This window comes from Macaca mulatta, chromosome 3, assembly GCF_049350105.2.
Source record: "Macaca mulatta isolate MMU2019108-1 chromosome 3, T2T-MMU8v2.0, whole genome shotgun sequence".
In the NCBI taxonomy this organism is placed as follows: domain Eukaryota; kingdom Metazoa; phylum Chordata; class Mammalia; order Primates; family Cercopithecidae; genus Macaca; species Macaca mulatta.
In genome coordinates, this window is record NC_133408.1 from 13,509,902 (window position 1) to 13,537,841 (window position 27,940).

Here is a 27,940-nt window from a genome sequence, read left to right on the forward strand (position 1 = left end):
CCAGGCCTCTCAATGGTAATTTCTAAGGCTTTTCCTCTAAGGAGATGCTAGTGTCTTATGGTGCAATTGGTGTGTTTTTTTCTTTTTTTTTTTTTTTTGAGACAGGGTCTCACTATGTTGCCCAGGCTGGAGTGCAGTGGTGTGATCATAGTTCAGGCAGCCTTGACCTCCCAGGCTCAAGCAATTCTCCCATCTCAGCCCCCCAACCCATGCCTGGCTAATTTTTGAAAAAAACTTTTGTAGAGATGAGGGGTCTCACTACCTTGCCCAGGCTGGTCTTAAACTCCTGGCATCAAGTGATCCTTCCACCTCAGGCTCCCAAAATACTGGGATTACAGGTGTGAGCCACTGGGCCTGACTGCTTCTCTTTTTAATTTACTGGGAAAACGGGGCAGCAGAAAGAAAAGTGCCCACCTGGCTCCCACCTTGGAGATTCCCTGCTCTGTGCAGGGTCTGTGCATGAAACAGCTCCAGGGAGAAGACCCCACACAGGTTCAGACAGTCCTTTGTGCTTCTGGAAAGCAGCAGCCCCCGTCTCTCTCCAATTCCACGGACAAATGCTGCCTTTCAAGGCACAACTGCAGTCTGGGCCCCTGGCATGTGTGTGACTGTACAAATCAGTGGTGTTAATTTTTTTTTGAGATGGAGTCTCGCTCTGTTGCCCAGGCTGGAGTGCAGTGGCGCGATCTCTGCTCACTGCAAGCTCCGCCTCCCAGGTTCACGTCATTCTCCTGCCTCAGCCTCCTGAGTAGCTGGGACTACAGGTGCCCCCCACCACGCCCGGCTAATTTTTTGTATTTTTAGTAGAGACAGGGTTTCACCATGTTAGCCAGGATGGTCTCGATCTCCTGACCTCGTGATCTGCCCACCTTGACCTCCCAAAGTGCTGGGATTACAGGCGTGAGCCACTGCGCCCGGCTGTAAATCAGTGGTGTTGAGTGACCTCTCAATGCCAAACAGAATGGACACTGTACTGTGCACATGAAACCTCACCCGGCTCACCTGCTTAGCAAACAGGAAGGGAACAGCTCCCTCCCTCCACTTACTGACCCGTAGAGACACTGTGGGTGCTGAAATGCGGCTCTAACACCTCTTGGGGGTCTATCACCTCACTCCAGTAGGTTCTGAAGGGGCAGAGGGTACTGAGGTGGAGATGACCCCACAGAGGCCCCCTTTTTGACAGCAGGAGGAGAGGCCAAGGATAGCAAGGCCGTGGCTGCGTGCCAGGAGTAAGACGACCCAGTCAGAGGCCAGCCCCTCACGCTCCCCATCTGCCCACACAACTGGCCTGGGGGACGGTCCAGGGCTGTCTCCTGAGCTACGAGCCCTATGGACCTCTCTGAATAGGGTATATGTGAGGGAGTGACAGGTTCGTAACACGTGTCCCCAAGAGAAGCTGGTGGCCACCTGTCCATCTGCAATACGGGAGAAACAGTGGCGCCTCTGTGAGTGGAGAGCTAAAGGCAGCTGGAAACGGGCCACTGCACTCTGCTCTCAGCCACCAGGAGGAAAGATGACCTCTGACCTCCCGCAGAGGCTCTGAGAGCCCAAGAAAGACCGAAGGTGTGGCCACAACAGGAGCCTTCAAAGAACACTCTTCACCTCTGCACTCCGGGCAGGGGCCTGGAGACCAACCAGCCCTTCCTGCTTGCCAAGACAGTGTTCAAGCCACTTGGGCACAAAGCATCCAGAGAAGGCAAGTGTCATTGGATCCAGTGACATAAAGGTGCTCTCGTTCATTCATACTCAAAGCCTCTACCTGGCCAGGATAACACTGAATATGCATGAACTGGGAGGAGTATTTGCACTTCTCTATCTTCAGACAGGAATGCCAAAGACAGCATCTGTTTGAAAGTTAATCACTGCTGTGTGTCCAGACCTGGGCCACGCATGGTCCACACCGTGATCCTAGGTCAGGAGACAGAAGTCAACACGTCCTCTTCCCATCACCATGAACGTCATCAAGAGAACAACGACGCTGTGCATGATAGCCAGGAAGACTGACCAAGAAGGACAGCCATCTGATGGCAAACGGGGGATTTAAGCCCAAAAAATCAAAGGACAAGAACTAGGCTGGGTGCAGTGGCTCAGGCCTGTAATCCCAACACTTTGGGAGGCCAAGGCAGGCGGATCACTTGAGGTCAGGAGTTGGAGACCAGCCTGGCCAACACGGCGAAACCCTGTCTCTACTAAAAATACAAAAAGTAGCCGGGTGTAGTTCTGGGCCCCTATAGTTTCAGCTACTCGGGAAGCTGAGGCAGGAGAATCTCTTGAACTCAGGAGGTAGAGGTTGCAGTGAGCCGAGATCGCACCACTGCACTCCAGCCTGGGTGACAGAGTGAGACTCCGTCTCAAAAAAAAAAGGATAACAACTGATTTTACTTTAACATCTTCAGATCCCAGCCTTACTGTGTCCCTCTGATGGCAGCTGTCAGAATCAGGGAAGGGCCCTTTCTAAGGTGCACATGGTTGTGTCGGCATTTCTGCCTGGCAGTGCAGGGGCGGCTTGGGTCCCTTGTCTTCAGGATCAAGTTAACGTTCCTTTGCATGATACACAGGCCTTCCTCGGCTGGGCCTCAGCCTGCCCTGCAGCCCCATGGCCCATCATTCCTCTACAATCCTCACCAATGCCCTGCTCAGAATCTCAGAATGGTCCTCCACTCCTAATGCTCTGCCCCGATCTTTTTTTTTTTTTTTTTTTTTGAGACAGGGTCTTGATCTGTTGCCCAGGTTGGAGTGTAGTGGTGCAATCATGGCTCACTGCAGCCTCAAACTCCTGGGCTCAAGCAATCCTCCTGCCTCAGCCTCCCAAGCAGCTGAGACTACAGGTGCATGCCACCATACCTGGTTAATTTTCTAAACATTTTTTGTAGAGACAAGGTCTCACTATGTTGCCCAGGCTGGTCTTGAACTTCTGACCTCAAGGGATCCTCCCACCTTGGCCTCTCACAGTGCTGGGATTACAGGCCTGAGCTATGGTGCTTGGCCTGCCTCCAATGCTTCATCCTGCCATACCCAGTCAAGTATCACCTCCAAGGCCCCTGAGAGTCCCCCGTACAACTGTCCCTTGCTCCCATCACGTGTCCCCACAGCACTTGGCACCTAGCTCTGCCTCCTTACCCCTCACATCTTGTTGTAAATGATGGTTTAACCCCCAGCTTCCTACTGTACCGTAAGCTCCTTGAGAGTGGGGGCCACATCTTATTTGTTTTTATGTCCCAGGGTTTAGTACTGAGCCGTGGCACATGGGCGGATATTCACTAAGTGCTTATTGAATGAATGGATGATGAGCGAATAAATGACCCACCCACCGATTGCAGAGCAACACAAAATCCCAAAATGGGAGCCCACAGCTGTCCCCTTGGCTGCCACGGGGCTTCTTCCACAACTTTGCTCATCCCACACCAACACTGAAGGTGGACAGGAAGTGGGGCCGTGGAGGAACCAGTCATAGTGACTCCCTCAGGTGGTGACTGCCTTTGTAGCTTATGAGAGGGAAGAAACCACAGGGGGAGTGGATGAGGGAGATGCATTCTCGCTGGGCATTTTGGGAAACCCTAGTGAATGGTATATGTGTGTGCATACATGCATGTATGTATGTGTGTACATGCACAAGTGCGGGTGTATACAGAAACAGAGAGAAAAAAATGGGGAAAAAAAATGAATGAGACCAAAGGAAAGGTTAAGTGGAAAGAAGAAAATTAAAGACCAAATGAGAGGCTTCTGGCCAGGCATGGTGGCTCACGCCTGTAATCCCAGCACTTTGGGAGGTTGAGGCGGGCAGATCACTTGAGCTCAGGAGTTTGAGACCAGCCTGGGCAACATGGTGAGTCCTTGTCTGTACAAAAAAATAGAAACATTAGCTAGGCATGGTGGCCAATGCCTGTAGTCCCAGCTACTTGGAAAGCTGAGGTGGGAAAATCACTTGAGCCCAGGAGGTTGAGGCTGCAGTGAGCTGAGTTTGTGCCACGGCACTCCCGCCTGGGCAACAGAGTGAGACCCTGTCTAAACACACACGCACGCACACACACACACACACACACACACACAGAGGCGGGGGGTGGGGGGCTTCTGTTTCTGGAAGTATAGTGGACTAGATACTCGGAATGACTCACCCAACAAAAACTTTAAAAAAACAGAAAAATGCAAAAATCCACTTTTTAACTCCAAGAAAACTGGCACAGAAAAAAAAAAAAATAGAAACAAAGTAAGAAATTTGCAGAGGCTGAAAACAGAATGAAAATAGGAACCTGGAAGATCACTGACAGCCAGTGCCACTATAGCTTCGAGGGTCTCTCTTGAATCTGCTAACGTTGACCTTGCATTTTACTTACTACATAGGGTGCAGAAGCAGGTGCATCCAGAGCCAACGTGAGGGGTCTAATAGGAGATCTTCACAAAAAGATGAACCCAGAGGAGGAGTGACAGGTAAACTCAAGCTCAGAGGGGATGAGCAATAAAACATTTCTGTTTTTCACCTTGGTGTAGTGAAGGAAAACATGCCCTGAGAATGTGTGGTTTATCAAGTAGCTCTCACGCAAGTTTACATCCAAAATTCACACAAGGGGTGTGATGCTCAAACCCCTCTAAACGTAGTTTTGGATAATCATGATAACAGTCCTCCCAGAAGAAATACAACTTCAGACAATAAAGATGCCTGCAGGTAGGCCAGGTGCAGTGCCTCACGCCTGTAATCCCAGCACTTTGGGAGGCTGAGGCGGGTGGATCTTCTGAGGCCAGGAGTTCGAGACCAGCCTGGCCAACATGGCGAAACCCTGTCTCTCCTAAAAATATAAAACTTAGCCAGGCATGGTGGTGAGCACCTGTAATCCCAGCTACTTTTGAGGCTGAGGCAGGAGAATTGCTTGAACCCAGGAGGCAGAGGTTGCAGGGAGCTGAGATCATGTCACCGCACTCCACCCTAGGTGACAGAGTGAGACTCCATCTAAAAAAACAAAAAAACAAAAAAGATGCCCACAGGTAAAGTTCCAAGGAACATTTAGTTCACAGTCAAAAATCATAATACGAGAAACAAGGTAAGTTTAGCAACAGCTGGCAGAAACAACAGACAAAACAATAAGACCCATAACTTCAGGTTATGGGTTCTATATCTATATCTATATCTGTTTGTTGTTTTGAGACAAGGTCTGCTCTGTTGCCCAGGCTGGAGTATAGTAGCATGATCATAGCTCACTGCAGCCTTGAACTCCTGGACTCAAGCAATCCTCCCACTTCAAGTGTGAGCCACCATACCCAGCTAATTTATTTTTTATTTTTTTGTATAGACAGGGTCTCACTCTGCTTCCCAGGCTGATCTTGAATGCACACTAGCCTCCTGCCTCCACTTCCCAAAGCACTGGGATTACAGGCGTGAGTCACTGCACCTGGCCAGGAATATCTATGTTTAAAATGTGTTAAGAAATAAATAAGAAGGATTAACATTTGAGCAAAAAACGAGATACAAGAAAGAAACCAGCATAGCTGAGTGTGGTGGCATGTGCCTGTGGTCCCAGCTACTTGGGATGCTAAAGTGGGAGGATCACTTGAGCTCAGGAGATCCAGGTTGCATTGAGCTGTGATTGTGCCACTGCATTCCAGCAGCCTGGGTGACAGAGTTTGCTTGAACCCTGTCGAAAGAAGAGAAGAGAAGAGAAGAAGAAAGAAAGAGACAAGGAAGGAAGAAAGGAAGGAAGGAAGGAAGGAAGGAAAGAAGGAAGGAAGAGAAAGAAAGAAAGAAAGAAAGAAAGAAAGAAAGAAAGAAAGAAAGAAAGAAAGAAAGAAAGAAAGAAAGAGAGAGAGAGAGAGAGAGAGAGAGAGAAAGAAAGAAAGAAAGAAAGAAAGAAAGAAAGAAAGAAAGAAAGAAAGAAAGAAAGAAAGAAAGGAAGAAAGAAAGAAAGGAAGGAAGGGAGGGAAAGAAATCAGCAGACAGGAGAAAAGAAATAGAACTTCTGGCAATGGGAAATGATATAATTTAAATTAAAAACTCAGTGGATGGCCAGGGAGCAGTGGCTCATGCCTGTAATCCCAGCACTTTGGCAGGCCGAGGTGGGCAGATCACCTGAGGCCAGGAGTTCAAGATCAGCCTGGCCAACATGGTGAAACACCATCTCTACTAAAAATACAAAAATTACCTGGGTGTAGTGGCATGTGCCTGTAATCCCAGCTATTCGAGAGGCTGAGGCAAGAGAATCGCTGGAACCTGGGAGGCAGAGTTTGCAGCGAGCTGAGATGGCGCCACTGCACTCCAGCCTGGGCGACAGAGCGAGACTCCCATCTCAAATAAATAAACAAATACTCAGTGGGTGGATGAAACAGCAGATGAGAAGCAGCTGGATGGAAATGAGGATGCTCTCGGCAGGGGAGGAGAATGGTTCATGCTTTTCTTTGTCCTCCTCCGGGCTGGCAGCCGAGGCTCTGCCGGGGGAGACCGGGGCCCAGCTCAAGGGTGGCTACCTCAGACAGGCCTTCACACTGCACATGGGCCTGGATCCACTCCAGCCGGTCGGAGTTCTCCTTCTCCCGCACCCCTTCGTTCACCTGGGAACAGAGCTCCTCTGCCTTCTCCAGAGCGTGCTTCAAGTGGCTGTGGTCCGGGTGGTTTTCAGGGGTGTTTTCCAGGATCTACACAGGAGAATAAAAACAACCACCTCCTTTTAGGCAATGTGGGTGGGCCTGTGATCCAGGGTCCTGCAGGACCAGGCCCAGCGGGGCAGGGCACCATCCTTTCGTGAATAGCGCCCACTTAAGCCACCGCAGCTCTGAGCACCCACATGGCAATCACATAGCAGATGACAGCCACTCCTTGTTGGCTCCAGTGGGTGGCCTTGCGGGGGCCTCGCTTCTTCATGGGCCCAGTGGGGGCTAAGCCCCGACCAGGAAGCAGTGAACGGGCCCATCCTTGAGGTCTCAGTCGAGCCCCACACCCTGAATGTCCAGAGCAAGCTGTATGATCTGTCCTGCAAAATGCTAACATCACAGGGTGGACCCTGAGCCATACACGCAGACTCACAGGATCACAGCATATACATATAACCATGGGGCCCTTCGAGTTTCTCTTTGAAAATATTCTCCCTTGGCCGGGTGCAGTGGCTCATGCCTGTAATCCCAGCACTTTGGGAGGCCGAGGTGGGCAGATTACGAGGTCAAGAGATCGAGACCATCCTGACCAATATGGTGAAACCCCGTCTCTACTAAAAATACAAAAATTAGCTGGGCATGGTGGTGCACGCCTGTCCCAGCTACTTGGGAGGCTGAGGCAGAAGAATCGCTTGAACCCACGAGGCAGAGGTTGCAGTGAGCCAAGATCACACCACTGCACTCCAGCCTGGTGACAAAGCGAGGCTCCATCTAAAAAAGAAAGAAAGAAAGAAAGAAAGAGAGAGAGAGAAGGAAGGACGGACGGACGGAAGGAAGGAAGGAAGGAAGGAAGGAAGGAAGGAAGGAAGGAAGGAAGGAAGGAGGGAAGGAGGGAGGGAGGGAGGGAGGGAGGGAGGGAGGGAGGGAAAGGAAGGAAGGAAGGAAGGAAGGAAGGAAGGAAGGAAGGAAGGAAGGAAGGAAGGAAGGAAGGAAGGAAGGAAGGAAGGGAGAGAGAAAGAAAATATTCACCCTATATTCACCCTGTTTCGCAGAGGAATAAACTAGTCCCTGAGACCAGGAGCAGAGCCCAGCCATCCCAGCCCCAGTTCCGTGCTGTTTTCCCACCTGTCCACTCAGGGAACTTACAATGCAATTCTGGCATTTGATGTGCAGAGTGTTCCATTAACCCACTGATCTAAGAGCCAAAGGTGCCCTTGGAGGGCAGGGCAGGGACAGCGCGGTCTATGCTTAGCTTGCAGCCTGGGGCATAAGAGGAGCGGTGGCTGCAGCAAGGGTGAGGGCACCTGCACAGAGAATGGCTCCTTCCTGGGTCCACGCACTTCTGGAGCCACATGCAGATGGGTGCATCAGAGAAGTGTGTGCTTTTTTAGGCAGACCATTAGAGGTGGTGGCTAAGAGTGCCAGCTCTGGAGCTGGACCTCCTGAATTTAAATCCCTGCCCCACCACAGACCAGCAATGATTTGGGTTGGTCATATACATGTTCTTTTTTTTTTTTTTTTTTTTTTTTTGAGACACAGTTTTGCTCTTGTTGCCCAGGCTGGAGTGTGGTGGCACAATCTCGGTTCACTGCAACCTCTGCGTCCTGGGTTCAAGCAATTCTTCTGCCTCAGTCTCCCAAGTAGCTGGGACTACAGCCACCACGCCTGGCTAATTTTTGTATTTTTAGTAGAGATGGCGTTTCACCATGTTGGCCAGGCTGGTCTTGAACTCCTGACCTCAGGTGATCCACCTGCCTTGGCCTCCCAAAGTGCTGGGATTACAGGCGTGAGCCACTGCACCTGTAAATGTTCTTTTTGTCTCGCTCTGTCACCCATGCTGGAGTACAGTGGCACCATCTCGGCTCTCTGTGACCTCTGCCTCCCAGGTTCAAGCAATCCTTCTGCCATAGTTTCCTGAGTAGCTGGGACGACAGGTGTGCACCACCACACCCAGTTAATTTTTGTATTTTTAGTAGAGACAGGGGTCTCGCCATGTTGGCCAGTCTGATCTCGAACTTCTGGCCTCAAGTGATCTGCCCGCCTTAGCCTCCCAAAGTGCTGGGATTACATGCGTGAGCCACCACGCCTGGCCCACGTAAATGTTCTGAGTCTCAGGTTCCTCACATGAGAAATGGGGAGGTTAATAGCCTCCTTTGTATGGTGTGTGGAGAACTAAATGATACACGTGGACCTCTTGGCAAAGCACCTGGCCCTTAGAAAGTGCTCAATAAACGAGGGTGATTACCATCAGATCTTCAAAGGACATCGAGGCCCCTAAAAACAGTTATCACCCTGGGCTGGAGAATGAAGAAAGACCCTAAGCCACATTTAAAGTGTACCAGGAGAATGCTGAGGGCATATTTGCCCAGGCCTTGTCCACATACAAATGACGTAAATAGCCCTGATTCTGAATAATATCTCATCCCAAAGGCATACCGTGGTTTAAAGTCCTAAGTAGATGCTCAAATGGAGAAAACACACTGTTTTCTATGTCCTGTGTGTCCACAAATCAATTCCAAGCCAACAACCACAACCTCTGGGCCAAATCCTGACTGTACATTAGAATCCTTTTGGAAAATCTGAGGCCTCATCCGTGACTAAATCGAAATCCCTGGGGGTGAAACTCAGGCTTCGGGGTTTTCTAGAGGTTTCCAGATGTTCTAAAATGCAGCCAAGTCTGAGAACCACTACTACAGGCTAGGAACCCACCCAGCTGGCTTGAGTAAATTCATTTGTTTTGTTTAGTTTCAAAATTCAAACAGGTTTATCAATTTTTCTAATTATAAAATTAATATTGTACAATGTACAAAATTTAGAAAATTCAAAAAGTTATAAAGAACCTAAAAATCACCAATAATCTCCCCATTATTTCAAGAATAAAAATTGCTTTGGGAGGCCAAGGCAGGATGATCACTTGAAGTCAGGAGTTTGAGACCAGACTGGCCAACATGGTGAAACCCCGTCTCTACTAAAAACACAAAACTTAGCCGGGCATGACTGTACATGCCTGTAGTTTCAGCTACTCAGGAGGGTGAGGCAGGAGAATTGTTTGAACCCAAGAGGGGGACACTGCAATGAGTTGAGATCGTGCCACTGCACTCCAGACTGGGTGACAGAGTGAGACTCTGTCTCAAAAATAAATAAATAAAAATAAAAATAAAAATTGCATCATACTACCATTTTACAAAAACTACCATTTTACACTGTACTGTTTTGTACATTGCTTTATAGTACAATGTCCATTGTACTATAGTTCCATGTCCACTTCATATATATTATCATTTTTGAGGGTTTATAATATATTATTATTGGGGCCGATCCCAATAATGATAGAGCACGTTATGGAGCACAATGCATCTAAGTAGCTACCTTCCCATGAAACTTCATGTTGCTTCCAACTTTTCAGTATTTCTTAAATTACTTCCTTAGAATAAATTCCTAGAGGTGGAATTGCTGAGCCAAAGAGAAATTATAGTTTGATCTACACATCGCCTTCCAAAAAAGGCTGTATCAATTTAACTTCCACCCAGATCTCTGCCAACACTGAGGACCTACAATCTTTTCAATATACGCCCATCTGGCAAGCCCAAATCAAAGTATGTTCTTGTTTTGTTATGTATTTTCTTTTATTGCCTGTGAGTTTGAACTTTTTGTACATTCAGTACATAAGTGTTCCCAATGATAAAACTAACATTTATATACTGCCTAGTATAACCCACTTTGCATACATTAACTCAGTTAATTCTCACATCACTATGCAGTAGGTACTATCAGTGTCCCTATTTTACAGACAAGAAACTGAGGCCCAAACTGAGGCCCAACTTGCCCAAGAGCACACAGCGGTAAGTACCCAGATTCAAACCCCAGCCAGCCTAGCTCCAGGCTATATGCTCTTCACTGCTATTCTATACTGCCTACTGCCTCTCAGCAACTCCCAGTTCTATATTCTACCTTTTTTTTTTTTTTTTTTTTTGAGATGGAGTCTTGCTCTGTCACCAGGCTGGAGTGCAGTGGCGCGATCTCGGCTCACAGCAACTTTCACCTTGCGGGTTTAAGCAATTCTCCTGCCTCAGCCTCCAGAGTAGCTGGGACTACAGGTGTGCACCACCATACCCAGCTAATTTTTGTATTTTTAGTAGACGTGGGGTTTCAGCATGTTGGCCAGGATGGTCTTGATCTCTTGACCTTGTGATCTGCCCGCCTTGTGATCTGCCCGCCTTGGCCTCCCAAAGTGCTGGGATTACAGGCATGAGCCACCACGTCCAGCCTTTTTTTTTTTTTTTTTCTTTTTTGAGACAGAGTTTCACTCCGTCACCCAGGCTGGAGCGCAGTGACTCCATCATAGTTCACTGCAGCCTGACCTTCCAGACTCAAATGATTCTCCCACCTCAGCCTCCTGACACACGCCACCATGCCTGGCTAATTTTTTTATTTTTATTTTTGTATAGATAGGGTTTTACCATGTTGCCCAGACTGGTCTTCAACTCCTGGGCTCAAGCAATCCTTCTGCCTCAGCCTCCCAAAGTGCTGAGATTACAGACATGAGCCATCGTGCCTGGCCTTTCCCTATTTTTCTATTAGAGTATTTGTGGTTGTTTTAAGGGTACTTGATATAGCTATAGATATTTATATTTTAGTAGCTATGTATGTACAGCTAAAAATATGTTTAACCAGTTTATGTCTGTCATTTGTCTTTTCATTTTCTCTCTTTTTTTTTCTATCACCCAGGTTGGAGTGTAGTGGCGTGATCACAACTCACTGCAGCCCCAAACTCCTGGGCTCAAGGATCTTCCTGCCTCAGCCTCTAGAGTAGCTAGGACTACACATACACGTCACCATGCCTGGCTGAGTTTTTAAAAATTTTTGTAGAGATGGGGGGGGTCTCACTATGTTTCCCAGGCTGGTCGTGAACTCCTGTCCTCAAGCGATCCTCCCACACCTTGGTCTCCCAAAGTGCTGGGATTATAGGCATGTGCCACCATACCCAGCCTGTCATTTGTCTTTAAACTTTGCTCATTATATTTTGTGGTGAGAACTTTTTAAGAAAAAATTTTATGTAAATAACACATTAGCACATTCTTGGTATGCAAGATTCAACCATTACAGAAATATGTACATTAAATGTAAAAATTTCCTTCACTCTCCTACCCCAGAGGTAACCACTGCCAAGAGACTGAAGGGCACTCCTTTAGATGCCCTTTATATATTTAATAGTTGCATATAAAGTTTTCCCCTCTTTTGGAAAAATGCATCATACTGTAGGATTGCTTAGTGAGTTTAGTGTTGCTTTTTCACATAACAGCATTTTCTCAGTGTCTTTCCACGCTAATACATAGAGTAGAAGTTGCCTTGTATCTTTTAAAATATTTTCATAGTACAGATCTACCATAATTATTTAACTATTCCTATTAATGAACATATAGGTTGTTCCCTGGAATAAAATTTGGGTTTTTGCTTTTTGTTTTTTGTTTTTTTATTTTTTGAGACAGAGTCCCACTCTGTCACCCAGGCTGGAGTGCTGTGGTGCAATCTTGGTTCACTGCAACCTCTGCCTCCCAGGTTCAAGATATTCTCCTGCCTCAGCCTCCTGAGCAGCTCGGATTACAGGTATGCATCATGTAAGGAACATGGCTGTGCTGCAGCCAGGCAGGCATAGGCAGATGTAAACATCCTGCATGACTCAGCAGGATTAGAGCACAGGTGCACAATTCCATGCATTATATAATCACAGCTATGTAGCCATAACATGGGAGGCTCATCACCTGGCTCTAAGCTACTATTGTGTGGGATGTATATAAGGGCAACACTGACAGTATGAAAGAGCTGCTGAATAAAGCCATGTCCCATCTACCTGCTGCCTCTCAAGTGTTCTTTCAGCTCCCTGACCCACATCCACCCACTCCCCTCAGACCTCAGCTGGGACTCAAACCTGACATGCCATCACTCCAAGCTAATTTTTTCTGTGTTTTTAGTAGAGACAGGGTCTCATCCTGTTGGCCAGACTAGTCTTGAACTCCTGACCTCAAGTGATCCACCCATCTCGGTCTCCCAAAATGCTGGGATTACAGGCGTTAGCCACCATGCCCAGGTGAAAGTTTGGGTATTTTTTAGGTTGCTATGATCTAAATCCTTTAAGTTTCTTTGAGACCATGCTAAGAATTTCTCCACATCAGTATCATAAAATTATTTAGCCTTAGTACTTTAGTGTATTTCATACGTATCTCATAGCTCATAGCTGACCACGGTTTTCAGTTCTCTTCTTAGTTCAGCTGGTTTTCAGTTCATTCTTCTGGGTGCTCTAGAAGATTTTCAATTGTGTTTCTGCAAATAATGAGTTTGGTTTTTTCCCTTTTTAATATTTGTGCTGTTCAGTCCTTTTCTTGTTTTAGTTTTTCTCCCATTGGCTAGATCTAGAACACCTATTTTAAAAACTTGTTTTCAACTTCAGTTTGCAATTAAACACTGGGAGAAAAAAGAGAAGTACTGAGCTAATTAAATAGTAACTGTGGCATTGGAAGAGAGAAAACAGTAGGTTGAAAGCTTATTTCAAAGCTAATTATTTAACTCAGCCAAAGATCTACAGTGTATTTTGTGGAGTTGAGCTGGGGCTGGACTGAGGAGATGGCTTATGTGGGAGGGAGATTTGTCACATGTAAGAAGACTGAGCAAATAAGGAAACATATTGAGGATAATGAGAGCCAGGCTCTTCACAGAGTAGGGAGTTACAAATGCATAAGGGGAAAGGCTGGAATAAATTCTGCAGTATTGGATTAGAATAGGAGGTATTGGTGTGAATTCATGAGTTCTAACATACATGGATAGATGGATCTAGAAATAAATATAAATATATGTGCATATACATTGCATATGTAAATATGTGTGCATGAAAAGACATTCATATATTTCCCAGCTCTGCCACTGAGAGGAACACAAAGCAAAATCACCCCAGTAGCAATGAGCACACCAGTGCCCACATCTGAATGTCTAAATACCATTTTCCATGAAAAGGAACCAGATCTAAAACCTCTTTCCAGGAGCTATACTCTGTGTGGTTTTACAAACATAGGCTCAGAGGACATCTAAATCCGTTTTACAGGTGGGGACACTGAAATCCTAATTTTGTTCTTTTTTTTTGTTTTGGTATTGGCTTTCTTAAAGTGACAGGAGAATAACAATCATCTAATATCAACACACAGTGTCTGATATGGTTTGGTTGTGTCTCCACCCAAATCTCATCTTGAATCATAGTTCCCATAATTCCCACATATTGTGGGAGAGACCAGGTGGAGATAATTGAATCGCTGGGGTGGCTTCCCCCATCCTGTTCTCATGATAATGAGTGAGTTCTCACAAGATCTGATGGTTTTATAAGGGGTTTCCCCTTCGCTGGGCTCCCATTCTTCTCCTTCCTGCCATCACGTGAAGAAGGATGTGTTTGCTTCCCCTTCCACTATGATTGTAAGTTTCCTGAGGCCTCCCCAGCCATGTGGAACTGAGTCAATTAAACCTCTTTCCTTATTAATTACCCAGTCTTGGGCAGTCCTTTATAGCAGTGTGAGAATGGACTAATACAGTGTCTCACAATGGCCTTCTGAAGACAGATCGTAGCTTTATGTTTCTTTCTCTTTTCTGCTAAGAAAATCAAGGCCTAGAGGCACTGGGCCTGTCTTTAAGAAAGAATCAACGGAGAAAGGCACAGACCACAGACTGTTTCTGTGATTCCATGTTATTTTCTTCTAGAGAAAAAAATTAAAAAAAAAAAAAAAGAATCAAGGACTAAGCTCTCATTTTCTGATTTACAAGGTAGAAGCCACTTGGTCACACATCTGAAGGCTGTGCAGTATTAGCTCTCATTTTTTTAAAAATAGAAATAGGGTCTCATTAGGCTGCCCAGGCTGGGCTTGAACTCCTGGGCTCAAGCGATCTGCCCGTGTCAGCCTCCCAAAGTGCTGGGATTACAGGTGTGGGCCACCGTGCCTGGCCAGCTCTTTGCATGATAAACCAGCTTTTCTTTCTGAGTTACCAAGCAGACCTCTCTGACACCTTATTGTCTTGTGCTTTCTACACAATAGCTACCAGGTGTGTTCGCTGGGAAACTTGTCCATGACCCCAGCCCCCTCCAGTGCAGAGAAAGCATTCCCCTGCTTGAAAAGGCAAGACAGGTACTTACATTTTTAATGATCAGTGGGTATCTTGTTACCCGTTGCATAGGCTTCAGTATAAAACTAGAGAGTGGCATCCCTTTACACCGAGGATCCATTGCCAATCTCTGAAATAAGAGATGTTTTTAAACGTACTTAAGAAACTTGCAAAATCCAAAGTTAGTGACATCAATACTAATGACAGCGAGGACTCTCCACCCATTATCTCATTCATCTGGATGTCAACTGAGAGACCTGGGGTTGGAAGGGCCTGACTAGTTACCCTGTCCAGGATGACACACTTTCCAGATGGAGAATGGAGACCCACAGACGTGACTCAGCCAGCAGGGTTAAGCCCTGCACTCCAGATTCAGCATACCTTCCATGGCATGCATAGTTCCTTATGCACAGAGATGAGATTCCGGCTTTACAGAGAATATTTTGTCTGGATGTCTGCAAAAACTTTATAACATTCCCAGGAACAAGAGTCACAAGACTATACGGTTAGAGCTGCTGGAAGGGCTAAATCTCATTGTCTAGTTTTGGGTGGAGCCTGCACGTGCCTCTGGGAGCTCCAGGCAGGGCTGAGAGAGAGGAGCTGAGACACCAGATGTCAAGACTCCAGTTTCAGGGTCTGGCCCCTTAGCTGTCAATGGCTGTGGTCCAGTTAAATGCCTTAGAAACAGGCAGCTGCGTTGACTGGAGTCCGGAGTCCTGATAACTGTCAGCACTGGGACCTGCTCCAGCTGTGGACACCATCACTCCAGGAACACCTCGCAGCTGGCAACGACATGCCACACTCCCGCTGAGATGAGGTGGGGAGGGACAATGAGACCCCTGCCCCGGACTGGTGTCAGCACTTCCCTGAAGTTCAAGTGCATCCAACAATGAACTCATCTTGCTCGGGCCCAGGAAGAGCCCAGCCCTTGGCTGAAACCCCAGGTGGTCCATGGCGCCCAGCAGCTCAGCGTCTGCTCTCTTGTCTCCATCCACCCAAGGCCTTCTTCTGAGCAATCTTCCTCCCCTTGGAATGACCTCAGAGTGCCCCCTGCCTTGGCTGGCAAGTCTAGGCTGAGAAACACCACGGGAGGCAGAAACAAGCAGCTCACACGAGGCTCTGACCAAGAAGAGGCCACGCTTATGCCTCACCACAGTAAGTCCACAAGCACCGTTCTAGGGCAGGTGAGGACGGCCTGTCCCCAAAACGCATGAGATCCAAAGATATGCCTGCTATTATTATTTTGCTGTTTATCCATCGAAAGATACCTGTTTCATAGAAGCTATTTTATTCTTTTCCTCCTGTTTTTCTCCAGGAGAGGTGGGGGCTGTTTGAATGGACCAGCATGACCAGCAGAGACCCACCCTGACCAAGGCCAAGTCCCAGAGCTGCAGGTCTTCCAGCAGCATCCGCATTACCTCCCCAAACATCCCCCAGTGGACACCCAACTCTCCAGACCCCTGCTACCCCCAAGGAAGAGGTCCTGGCATCCCACACTGACTCCCACGGGCTGCCTAGGGCTGGACGCCATAAAGCAGAACCAACTGCAAAAAGAATGAAGGGGCCACTGGGAGTCCTGGCCATTCCCTCTGCAAGTGAGGGGCACAGACTGACAAAGAACTGAGGATGTGGCGATTAAACACAAGAGGAAATCTGAGACCTGCCTGGGCCTTGCAAATGAAATGAAAGATTTAAACAGGCATCCAAATAACACCACTAGCATCTGGAAAACAGATCCTTGAAGACACTTCAAAGTTTCCAAGCCCAGGGCTCGCCCCTCCTCTACAAGCCCACCCCTTTGGTGACAACCATACTTGCCAGTGAGTGCCAGTCCCCTAAGGCTTAGCCAAGACCCCAGGCCCTGTTGGCCTCTAGAGGGAACACCCTTGCAGACTTTTGAATGAGCCCCTCACACGTCCAGCTGCCCAAAGATCGCCACTCTGGGGCCCAGTGTCTGCACAGCCTGGCTCCTTACTTTGACGAACTCCTTGAAGTCTGGGGCCTCGTCTGTCTTCTGCTGGATCAGGGCAGCCCCGTTGAGCTGGCGGCTGCAGAAGCGGATGTAGGGTTGCATGTGCGGCAGCTGGGCGCTCAAGATGTCACCAATCATCTTCACGGGCATCTTCTCCCCGGACATCTTCTTACGGACTCTCAGCGCTCTGCACGGAAACACAGGAGGTGAGCCCCCCGCCTTCACACTGTCTGACAGCACCACGGCACACTTCTAGGTTGCACAGAAACAGAATGTGTATGAGGGGCACAGACTCAAGGGCCACTAAAGGATCTATTTGAGAGACAAGGAATGGAGAAAGAAATGAGTCTAGGGCTACAGAGAGGTAGCACCAGGGCATTTCTCTTTGGCAGAGTGGCTGTTTGTTACAATTTGTTTTTCTTGTGCAAAAATACGGAGATTTTTCTTGAACAACTCAAACGGGTCCCCTGTGTTGATGCCTCACTACACCGATTATCGGTGGTGAAAGCCCCAGGCTGATGTGGCCTGAGCACTGATCCTATTTCCAGGAGACACTTCTGCCCAAGGGAAGCTGCTATTGCCAGAGGATGGGGGAGGTTGATTTTTGGACTAAAAAGAACATAATTAAGATGGCAAAAGAACTGCCTTGGCAAAATAACCCCATGAGATTCAGCAAAAGCCAGGCATAAATGACTGTTTGAACTACCCCTGCAATTTGCTGCTTCATTGCTAGAGCTAAGTTAACTAAATTAAGAGGAGTTCAGAAAAGAGGTCTATTGCTATGATAATGGGCCAGTGAACCCAAAACATGTATCTCCTGGAATCCAGGAGAGGTGTTGATGGGACTGGGCAGTGTTTGTTCCGGGGTCTGCCTGCAGTGTGAGTGCTCAGAGCTATGGTAACTAGGACAGTGCTTCCATTCTCCCAACTTCAACATCTGAACCCTTAACACCAGCATCTGGAAGAAGGGCACGGCACTGAGCTTATACACGGTAAGGACAGCAATGTACTACAGGCAGGACGACAACCTGAAGCCATGGGTGTGTTCAGCTATCCTAGTGAGTGATCATGGGTGGATGGATGGGTAGACGGAACAAAATGGTATAACCTAAGACTTTAACACAAGGCTGGGAGGATGTCCCTACTGAATGCCTTTGGCTGCTTTCATGGTCATGTTGGAGAAGCCTTTGAGGTATGGGGTGGGCTACTGAATTCCAAGGAAGCTCTGCAATATTTATATTAGGCTTTAAAAACTTCAGATCACTTTCTTTTCTTTCTCCCACATTTTCAGCTAAAATAAAATCCCTTGGACCCAGCAAGCCAAGGAGACAAACTTAGGGACCATGAATGATGTGGTGTGAGCAGTCAGCGATTCCACCTGAAGTGGATGCCCTCAGGGGGAGATCAGCGCTGGCTGCCTGGGCTGTGGGGAGCAGAGGCAGCTTGGTGTCCTCAGGATGGCCCAAAGGCCACTGTCCCCTTGAGAGGTTGGTGTGAAATACCGCAACGTGCAGAAATGTGCTCAAGGGCGATGTCACCAATAATTTGGGGGAATGAGAGCCCTGAATAGCCATGTTACAAACTTGCCAGGAATGGAAACAGGAAGAAATTCCATCATTCCATCATTTTCCTATGAGGAGTAGTTTTTTTTAACAAGAGAATAAAAAGTACTTTCACCCTTTCCTTCTCCTGTTTTGTTTGAGACAGAGTCTCACTCTGTAGCCCAGGCTGGAGTGCAGTGGTACAATCCCAGCTCACTGCAACCTCCGCCTCAGCCTCCTGAGTGGCTGGGACTACAGGCACCCATCACCACACCCGGCTAATTTTTATATTTTTAGTAGAGACGGGGTTTTGCCATGTTGGCCAGGCTGGTCTCGAACTCCTGACCTCAAGCGATCCGCCCACCTTGGCCTCCCAAAGTGCTGGGATTACAGGCATGAGCCACCGTGCCCAGCCCCTGGCCTATGTTTTCTTAAAGGATGAAGGAGACAAGAAAAAAAGAAAAGAAGAAAGATCATCTGCAGACAGTGATTTGTCTTGAGGACTTAGTTCCTGGGTTCTGCAGACCCACACTTGTAGACTGGAGTTACCCAACCAGCAGACAGGCCTAAAATTAGGCCTGATTTGCTATGGACTAGGCACCTATTAGATTCAGTCTTGGGTCTTCATCCAGGATGGTCTACTGTATAGGCAAAGACTTATGAGGACTGCAGGGTGTTACCAGGCCCAGGGATCAGGTGACTCAGCTGCTGCAGCCACAGCCCTGAGAGGGGCCACTGGCACTGCTTGTGGTGAGCTGATTGGCAGTCTCCTAGAAAGGTTTACAGATGAGAGGGCTTGAACTACAAAAGGCAGTTGACTGGCTAACAAACAATTCAAAGAGCACTCTATGTTTGCTGAACACGAGTGTCCCTAACCCTCTGAAGTCTGCAGCCCAAGCAGACAGTCATGAAGTTAGCATTTATTAATGCTTCCTATGTGTCAGACACAGTTTTACATATATTATTATCCCCATTTCCTATTGGGGAAACTGAGGCACACAGAAATTGAGTGACTTGACTAAAGTCACAGAGCTAATAGGTGACAGAGGTAACCCTGGAACCCAGGTCTGACTCCAGAGCCCATGGTTGGAACCACAGCCTCAGAGGCCCTGACCCACCTCCTGCCACGACCGCCCCCAAGCTGCTCTGGGCACCTGCCCATCTTCCCAGATGCGGCTGCCCTGCTCCCGCCATCTCACCCTCGGGCCTTTCCCTGCTGGTCCCAGCCTCGGCCTCTGTACTTCTCGCCCTGCTGGACTTCCCACCATCCGCTCCATGCCCTCTCTCCTTCCCTCTTCTCCTTCTCCCAGCCCCACATCCTTTTCTTCTTTCTCACCATCTGTCTTTACCCCAAACCGATTTTTATTTTCTATTTTTCCTCCATTTTCTGCTTAAACAAGATAAAATGGAACCCATTCTTCTTAAGTTAAAAGGAAGATGAGTCAAATATTTAAGAAAAACACTTTTTTGAGACTAGTTTTTTTTTTTTTCTTTTCTTTTTTCTTTTTCCATCAAGGGGACAGGAAAGGCTCTTGATAAAAAACAGTTCCCCAAACCTGGGTTGGTCACCCCACCTCACTTCTGCTTCCCTTCTGCTATCATTTCTTTTTGTGTGTGCGTGTGTGACACAGTCTCACTCTGTTGCCCAGGCTGGAGTGCAGTGGCGCAATCTTGGTTTACTGCAACCTCTGCTCCCTCCCCAGGTTCGAGCAATTCTCCTGCCTCAGATTCCTGAGTAGTTTGTGTTATAGGCATGTGCCACCACGCCCAGCTAATTTTTTTTTTTTTTTTTTTTTAAGTAGAGATGAGGTTTCACCATGTTGGCCAGGCTGGTCTCGAATTCCTGACCTCCAGTGATCTGCCTGCCTCAGCCTCCCAAAGTGTGGGATTACAGACAGGCATTAGCCACCATGCCCGGCCCTTCTGCTATCATTTCTGACAGCTGTCCTGAGGGCCCTGCTCCAGACTCTGGATATAAAAAGGTTCTAGACCTGTGTATCCTACCTTGTCTATGAAAGGCACATGTCTTAGGTCTCAGCTTCCTTGCGAGAGCGCCAGCCTTTCACTGTAACCCTCAGTGAAGCATCACTAGTAGGAAGTCCATGTGTCCCAGTTAGCCCTTTCTATTTTCACGTTATTTATTTATCGTTGACTCGTTTGATAACTGCCATGCCCCCTGCCCCACCCCAAATACAAGGCACACGTGTAGGATCAGGAGTAGCAGATATATGGCTGCTCACTGGTCGCAGTCCGGGGATTGCTGCCTTAACTTCTCCTTATCCTCAAATGCCTCCCTCTCTCGGCTGCCAGGAGCCTCGGTCTCCCCTCATCACAGTTATTCCTCGGCATGAAGACATTATGTCTGTGCAGCCACGCAAATACAGCACAAAGTTCATTGTCCAGTTTATGATGTGGATGTTCACTCTACAATTCTTTCAAGTTTTCTGTATATTTGAGATTGTTTCTAGTAAAATGTAGAAAAGAAGAAAAAGAAATCAGGTCCCCAGAAAGCTCCAGTTAAACGCAAGATTTTATCTGGAGGATGAAGACATGAGCCAGTTAGTCCAAACTAGCTAATCCAGGAATCAGAGGAACGGGGATAGAGAACCTTGGGGTGGAGGGGAGCCGGCAGCCCCATACACATCAGCGCCCTGATCGACGGCGTGCCCCTGGGACACCCGATCCCTTGCTCTCAGAATGACCCTGCGTGGTAGGCAGGATAAGCACCATGACTGCCATCTTAATGCCCAAAACAAGTTATGAGGGGCTGGAGCCCAGACAAAAACTTGGGATGTCTGACTTCTGGGTCTAAGCTTTTTTCCACGGGGGCAGGACTGGGCAGAGTCTCTGTTCTGGGACCTAGGCATCATCCACAGAGCAGCCACCCTGCTGTGTGACTTTAGGGAAGTCACTCAGCCTCTCTGAGCTTCGCTGCTTCAGCTGTAACAGGGCTGTCAGTTCCCACCTCCATCGCTGTGGAGCAAGTCAGAGCCGACAGGAGGAAGAAGCACGCAGGCCCGGCCCTCGCACAGCTCAAGAAAGAGGCTGCTGCTTCCCAGACAGGACTTAAAAGACAACAGAGAGGTATTGGGAACTGAGGCCAACACCAGTTTCCCTCAGGCCAACCCTGAAGCGCGGGAAGCCCTCTCTAAGGGCTGCTTGGGAACCTCAGATGCCTCTCCCGCCTCCCCCAGCCCCTACTGATAGCTGCCCAAGGAAAAAGGTTTTAACTTACAGGTATATTTTCCTTTCTTTTTTTCTTTTTATGAGACAGGGTTTCACCCCGTGGCCCAGGATGGAGGGCAGTGGTGCGATCTTGGATCACTCCAACCTCCGCCTCCCGGGTTCAAGCGATTCTTCTGCCTCAGCCTCCCTAGTAGCTGGGATTACAGGCGCCCGCAACCACACCCAGCTAATTTTTGTATTTTTAGTACAGATGGGGTTGTACCATGTTGCCAAGGCTGGTCTCAAACTCCTGACCTCAAGTGATCCACACATCTCGGCCTCCCAAAGTACTGGGATTACAGGCGTGAGCCACCGTGCCCAGCTATCATCTATGTAAATGAGAATACTGAGGCCCAGGGACCAAAGTGACCTGCCGGATGACACACAGCCAGAGGCAATAGCGGATGTGAGCCCAGGGGTCTGACGCCAGACCTAAGTTCGAAACTGACACCAGACCGAAGTTCGAAAGGTTTCCACAGCATCGGCGTGGGGGCCAGTGAAGTCCAGACCTTCTCTACAAGCCTGCCTGATGTCACCTTGGATTATTCGTCTTCTAGAGCACCAAGCCAGCAGACATTATGTATCTTTCTTTGTGTCCACCTCTCCACACCTCCTCTCCATCCCTTCATCCACTCCCAAACACACGCTCAGGAAAGCAGGGACCTGAAATTACTTTATAAGAACAATGCAGAGACCACGTTTAGGAAACGGTGGCTTCCCAAGGACACAGATGAAGATCAGGAATGGACGCAAGGTTCTTGGAGCCTACCCTCCATCCTCGGGCCCAGGAAGTGGGTGGCCCTTCCTCCCAGCAGGGAGTATCACGCGTCCTGGAGGCTGTGACTTAATCTGTATTCTAGCAAGTGATGTTACAGTGAGAGCGTGGTGGATACAGATTTTGGGTTTTGACTTTTTTTTTCTAAGAATTGGAAGAGACCTTTGTGATTTTACAGATGGGGAAACTAAGGCTCAAAAAGGAAAGGCAGTGAGTAAGTCAGAATCCAAACCCAGGTCTCTTGACTCCTGGCCCTGGAGCTGCCTCTGTAAACTAAAGTTGGAAGAAAATACAAGCAGCCTTGGGTCGGCTTCCCGGAGTGATCCTGAGGAACTGCTGGCGTCAGGCAGTGAACAGTTCCACACTTTTCCATCTGCAGGGCCAAGAATGCCTCAAAAGACCAATAATCCCCCATGGGATCCCGCGTCCGAGGGAAAGCGTGGAGTGGGCAGCCCCACGCCCCAGGATGGAGCCAGCGCCATCAGGAGCCAGCCTCGTCCTAGCCCTGGAAATTCACCACCGCAGTCATTCACCCAACAGCAGGCTCTGGGGTGCCCAGGCGACCTACTCTCGCAATGAGAGATTCGGAGTGCGTTTCCAGAAAGCATGAAGGCACAAAAGGGTGATGGTGCTTGTGATTGGCAATGAGCAAAAAAAAAAAGCCAGAAAGAAACACAGGGCAGCATGCAGAAAGGACACACAGACCCACAGAGGTGCTAGTGCGTGAGAGCCGAGGAGGCCAAGCCAGGCTGGGGATTAGAGGAGAGGCTTACTTCAGTAGTTTGATATTACACATAATCAGCTCCTTCCAGTTCACAAAAATCATAGCAACCTCTTTCTCTGTCAGCAGCTCAGACTCCATCAGGGGTTTTTGAAAGATCTACAGATGCAGAAAACGAAGCAGTTCAGAAAGCAGTTAGCTTAAAACTCACACACGCACACACCGATCCGCTGAGAGCAGGGAGAGGGCTCAGGTGTCTGTGCCTTGGCTGAGAGGCCCAGAGGTGAACGCCGGCTTTCCTGCAGTTTCTGAAGCAGAGGCCCCTCCTCTGCCCTGGAGGCTGGAGGGGTCCCCGCAGGGCCTGCACTGTTTTACAGGGGAAGGAGGCCAGCTCTAGTCTCCAGGAGACAGGACTTAACTCCACCAGACAAGCAGGGAGGCCGGTACCAAGTCATGCACTCAGGCTAGGCGGTCTCACCTGCCCACCGGGAGGGGGTGGGCCGGTGTGAAAAGCAGGTCTTAAAGATGCCGGTGGCTATGGGCAGTCCCTTCATCTGCACAGGTAAGCCGAGGGCATTCTGAGAGGAGCAGCCCAGGCGGCAGGTCCTCTAATAAGCCAGTGGCCACCTCGGTGACTGACTCCATTGCTGCGTCCTCAGCCTCCTGGGCTGACCCTGGACAGACCCAGTACTTGCAGGCCCACTACAAGGGGTGGGTGCCGCCCTTCTCCTGGGCTCTGGAAAATGAGTGAGTCCCTCCACGCTCTGTGTGGTTGGGCAACTCGCAGTAAATCACAGATCTCAGTGGAACCCCGTGTGGTAGAGCCCCCGCCTGCAAGGAGGTCATTTTCTCCCACGGGAGACAGGAGGCACTTCGGAAGGCTCTTTAGGGAAGGGGACAGCCCATCTTCGACATAAACTCGGCTGGGCTGCGGCTGCTCCCTGGGAGCCCTATTCCACAGGAGTCCTTAAGCCGGCGTTGAACCTGGCATGTGCCAGGGCAGCCACATACGGTGGTGCGTTCTGCAGAGTGCACAAAGGAGCCGTATCTAACGGGTGACACTTGCACCCTGGACATCCTGAACTGTATATTTAATAACAGTCAAACACCTTGAGAAAAGAGTACCTTTTTGAATTTGCATCAATGCTTCCTAAGTGTTAACGGTGGTCCTGCGGCCAACAACTCACCCTGTACTCCTCCAACAGCGGCCGGCCCTGCTCTGTCTTTCCTGGATGTGAAGACTATCAGACAAGATGGTTTCACACCCATTTGGTGTGGTGGTGGTGGTGGTTTCCAGACTATCACAGCACTTTCCAAACTGCAGGTCCATCTCTGCAAATCCCTGTCTCCTAACATGGCACTTTCCCATGGATGTGGGGAAAAAGGCCTGCTGAGCAGCAGGAGCGCCTGGCTCCGCGTCTCCCCATAGTTCCGGCTGGGGTGGCCACGGTCCTTCTGGGAGGACTGACAAGATGAGGAGGCATCACCTCAGGTCAGGGGGTTTTGTGGGGGCCTGGGAGGAAACGTTGCCATTCTCAGTGACAGGTTTGTCTCGGGGTAATATGTGGCAGGAATGACTCGAGATAGCAGCTAGATAGCCCCCATTTCCAGATGCAACACTGAGGGCCAGGAGGGCAGCGTGGCTGGCTCCATGGCACCCCCTGGTTGGTGGCTGAGCTGTAGCCACTCTGAGTAAAGCGCGGACTCCAGCTCTCAGTCCACATGACTTCATCCATCAACTGCCCAGGGACTCACTAGACCTTGGCTAAGTGATCTCTGTCCCTCTACGGGAATGACTCAATGTTGGCCATAGATAAGCAACAAACTGTCTCTGTGGTCAGAATCTCCTATAGCATTGGCCGTCCGGATGCTCCCCAAACATCAGAAAGTGTCTTGAGCTCAGAACAGGACGCAGACCTCCTCGGCAGAACCCTCCCCACTCCCTCCCTCCTCGCTCCTTGCCGCACCCCCTGCCCCACCAGCTCCCTTACCTCTGTGACCAGCTGCAGGTCGTTCACGTAGTTCTCCTCTGTGACAATGAGCTCGTGGATGTATCCTTGTCGCTTTCTTTCAGTTGGGGTCAACATATCCAAGAGATGTAAGTCTGAACACCCTGGAAAACACAACCATTTGGGAGAATTTAGCACAGTCTCGGGAAGCCCACACTTCACACGGAAGATCCTTGTGGCTGCTGGGCCCTGAGGCCTCGCTCCAGTCCAGCAGGGTCGTGGGCTGAAGTGTGTCCTCCCCAGTAATGTGTGGAAGCCCTACCCCCGGTACCTGTGATTGTTACCTTATTTGGAAATAGTCTTTTCATATATAATCAAATGAAGATAAAGTCATACTCAGGGTGGGGCCCTGACCCTATAAGATCAGCGTCCTTATGAGAAGAAGACACAGAGATAGACAGGCAGAACCTGGAGTGATGTGTCTCCAAACCAAGACACACCCCGAGCCTTCAGAGTGAGGCTGGCACCTGCCAACACCTTCATTTGAGACTTCTGGCCTCCAGGAATGTGTGGCAATACCTGTGGTTTTAAGTCCCTCCGTTTGTGGTGGTTTGTTAGGGCACCCTAGAAACTGACACAGGCGGCACACTCCTGCTTCATCAGAAACACGAAAATAATGTGAAAACAAAACACTCAGTGACGACTGGCCAAAACTCCTGAGGGCTCACGCCATATCAGGCGGTGAACTGCATTTAATGCTCAAGTATTATACTAGAATTATCCCCATTTTACAGACAAGGACACTGAGGTTTACACAGGTTGACCGGCCCCAGGTCTCTCAGCTGGGAAGTGGTGAAGGCAAGAGCCGAACCCTGAGACTTGGGCTGCAGGGGCCGTGCTCTGTCCCCGAGCTCCAGGAGGCCACGGGTTATCTCTGTCGAGGTTGGTTTGTGGAGGGTGAGGTGGCTGTGCTGAGGCTCTGATGGTTCTGGGGACCAGGCGGATGCAGGGTGCCTCCCGACAGCACTGGGCACACACTTCTGGACAAGGCTGCTGCCTCGCCCTGGGGCGAGCTTGCCACAGACAGGGTAGTCCCTCCCACTGCAGAGAGCCTGGCACGAGACCACCACGGAGGCCAGGGCTGCCCGAGGGCGAAGGGCTACTCCGCTGCCCTGAGACGGTGCCCGCACTGGAAGTGCGGCTAACTCATGACTCTGCTCACTTAGCTTGTTATCTGGGCTTTTGTTTGAATGTTTGAGCCTCCTGCCCCAGACACACTGGAATGAGCAGGAGGGAGGCTTGGTTCTTGGGGGCATCCCATGTGCAGGCCTGGGCCCACCTCTCCTTTTTGTCAGAGGTTCTTTATTTAATCACAGAAGCCAGACTTGGAAGACAGACCCAGAGGTGTCCCGAATGCAGGTGGGAGGGTCCGGGCTGAATCCCCTTTACTGGTTCTTCCCATCCTCTCTGTTCCCCTCAAGGGGGCACAATGGAGCACAGTGCAAAAACCCCTGCTGGGGACCAGTGGCTGTCAAAGCGTGGTCCCCAGGCTGGCAGCATCAGCGTCACCCAGGCGCTCGCTAGAGATGCCCCTGCTGAAGTGACTCTGGAGTTGGGGGCTGGGCATCTGTGATGTAACAAGCTCTCCAGGGAATTTTGTTTTAGGCGCACTGATGTTCGAGAAGCCTGCTCTGGACTAGCAGGGGTTCCTTGAGTTTCCATCTTCCCTCGAGGGAGTTATCTGAGGCCATGACTAATCTAGCCTATATGCTGAAAGCTTCTGCAAATCGTATGATCCCTCTGGGGCAAATGATACCAGAGATTTCTTGGCAATTGCTTTGCTGCTTTAGAGGTTAACTCTCGGGTTGTGGTGCTTCCAGCCCTTGGTTTTGTCCCTTCTCTGGGCCAATTGTTCTTTCTGGATGCCGTAGCTTCTCTTGCTGGGACAGGAACATCCCAGGACCAGCAGGAGGATGCTGGGAAAGCGGCAGGAATGAGCCATCCTTACATCAACACCCTGACCTCACTCGGAGTCCCCTGCCCCGAGGTCAAGCAGAATTCCGCAGGACTGCGAGGTGAGCTCGCACCTTTGCACAGGTCTGCAGGTGCCTGTGAGCTTGGGCCGTCTGCTCAGCCACAGGTTTGGCCCAACAGTTCTTCCTGCCTCAGGGCGTAGACTGTCTTTTATTAAAACAGCTGCGCCAACAATGCACTCTCAGGAAGGAGGCAGGCCACGGGGCTCCCTGATTCCGTTCAGCCGAGCTGCTGTGTGAGCTCAGGTTTGCAGGAAGCTAAGTGATGTCTCCGAGTTCTTTGACTTTTACTGGGAAGGTCACCCAAGAGACACTCGAGTCTGGGGGAAATATATCTTGTTCCCACCCTTTTTCCCCCGACTCTCCCGTAAGGGAGTGAAAGGGCCCAGGCCTCAGGTCATTTCTTGTTAAAGGGCTGAATGCAGCCCCTGCGTTAGGCACCTGATGCCCTCTCACGGAAGCAGAGTCCCTGGCGTGTTCAGGACGTTCCCTTCTGCAGGGAGATTAGAATATTGGCGCAGAGTGGTAGCTCTAAAAGTCACCGCACACACACGGTGCAGTGACGTTTGCAGCCACAGAAACATCAGGCCAGTGGTGGCCACTGGCTGGGCCAGTTTTCTGAATGTCCCTTTGAGGATGTCCCACCGTTGCCTTGGAGAATCTGAGGGATGTTATGGTTTCTTGCTGCAGCGAATACATTTAGGGCACACTTTTATCGGGTTCACAGGCCCTTTTGAAGACTGTTCATAGATCTTATTCATTCACTGGGCAAATATTTACTGATGTCCTACTATGAGGCTGGGACTAACCACTCTGGGCGCTGGGGATTCAGGACGGAAGAGGAGAGGCTCCTGCCCTCCAGGGTATAGCTAAGAACCTGGGGGTCTGGTGGTCCTCAACAGGGGGTGGTACTGCCCCGCCCTCTGCTGAAGGTGGTACTGCTCCCCACCGTGCTGAGGTCAGTACCGTCCCCACTCCCCAAAGGCTGAGGTTGCACTGCACCCCACTC

General features: G+C 49.4%; 1 protein-coding gene across 1 annotated transcript in view; it reads right to left on the minus strand.

The window, feature by feature from the left end:
- Positions 1–27,940, minus strand: part of ITSN1 (intersectin 1) — a 242,278-nt gene that overhangs the window by 7,214 nt on the left and 207,124 nt on the right. Inside the window, exons 29-33 of the mRNA XM_028845344.2 lie at positions 24,941–25,062; positions 23,002–23,108; positions 16,691–16,874; positions 14,747–14,845; positions 6,454–6,621 (exon numbers count right to left, since the gene is read on the minus strand). Coding sequence (XP_028701177.1) covers positions 6,454–6,621; positions 14,747–14,845; positions 16,691–16,874; positions 23,002–23,108; positions 24,941–25,062 — 680 coding nt within the window. The remainder of the gene's footprint in view (positions 1–6,453; positions 6,622–14,746; positions 14,846–16,690; positions 16,875–23,001; positions 23,109–24,940; positions 25,063–27,940) is intronic.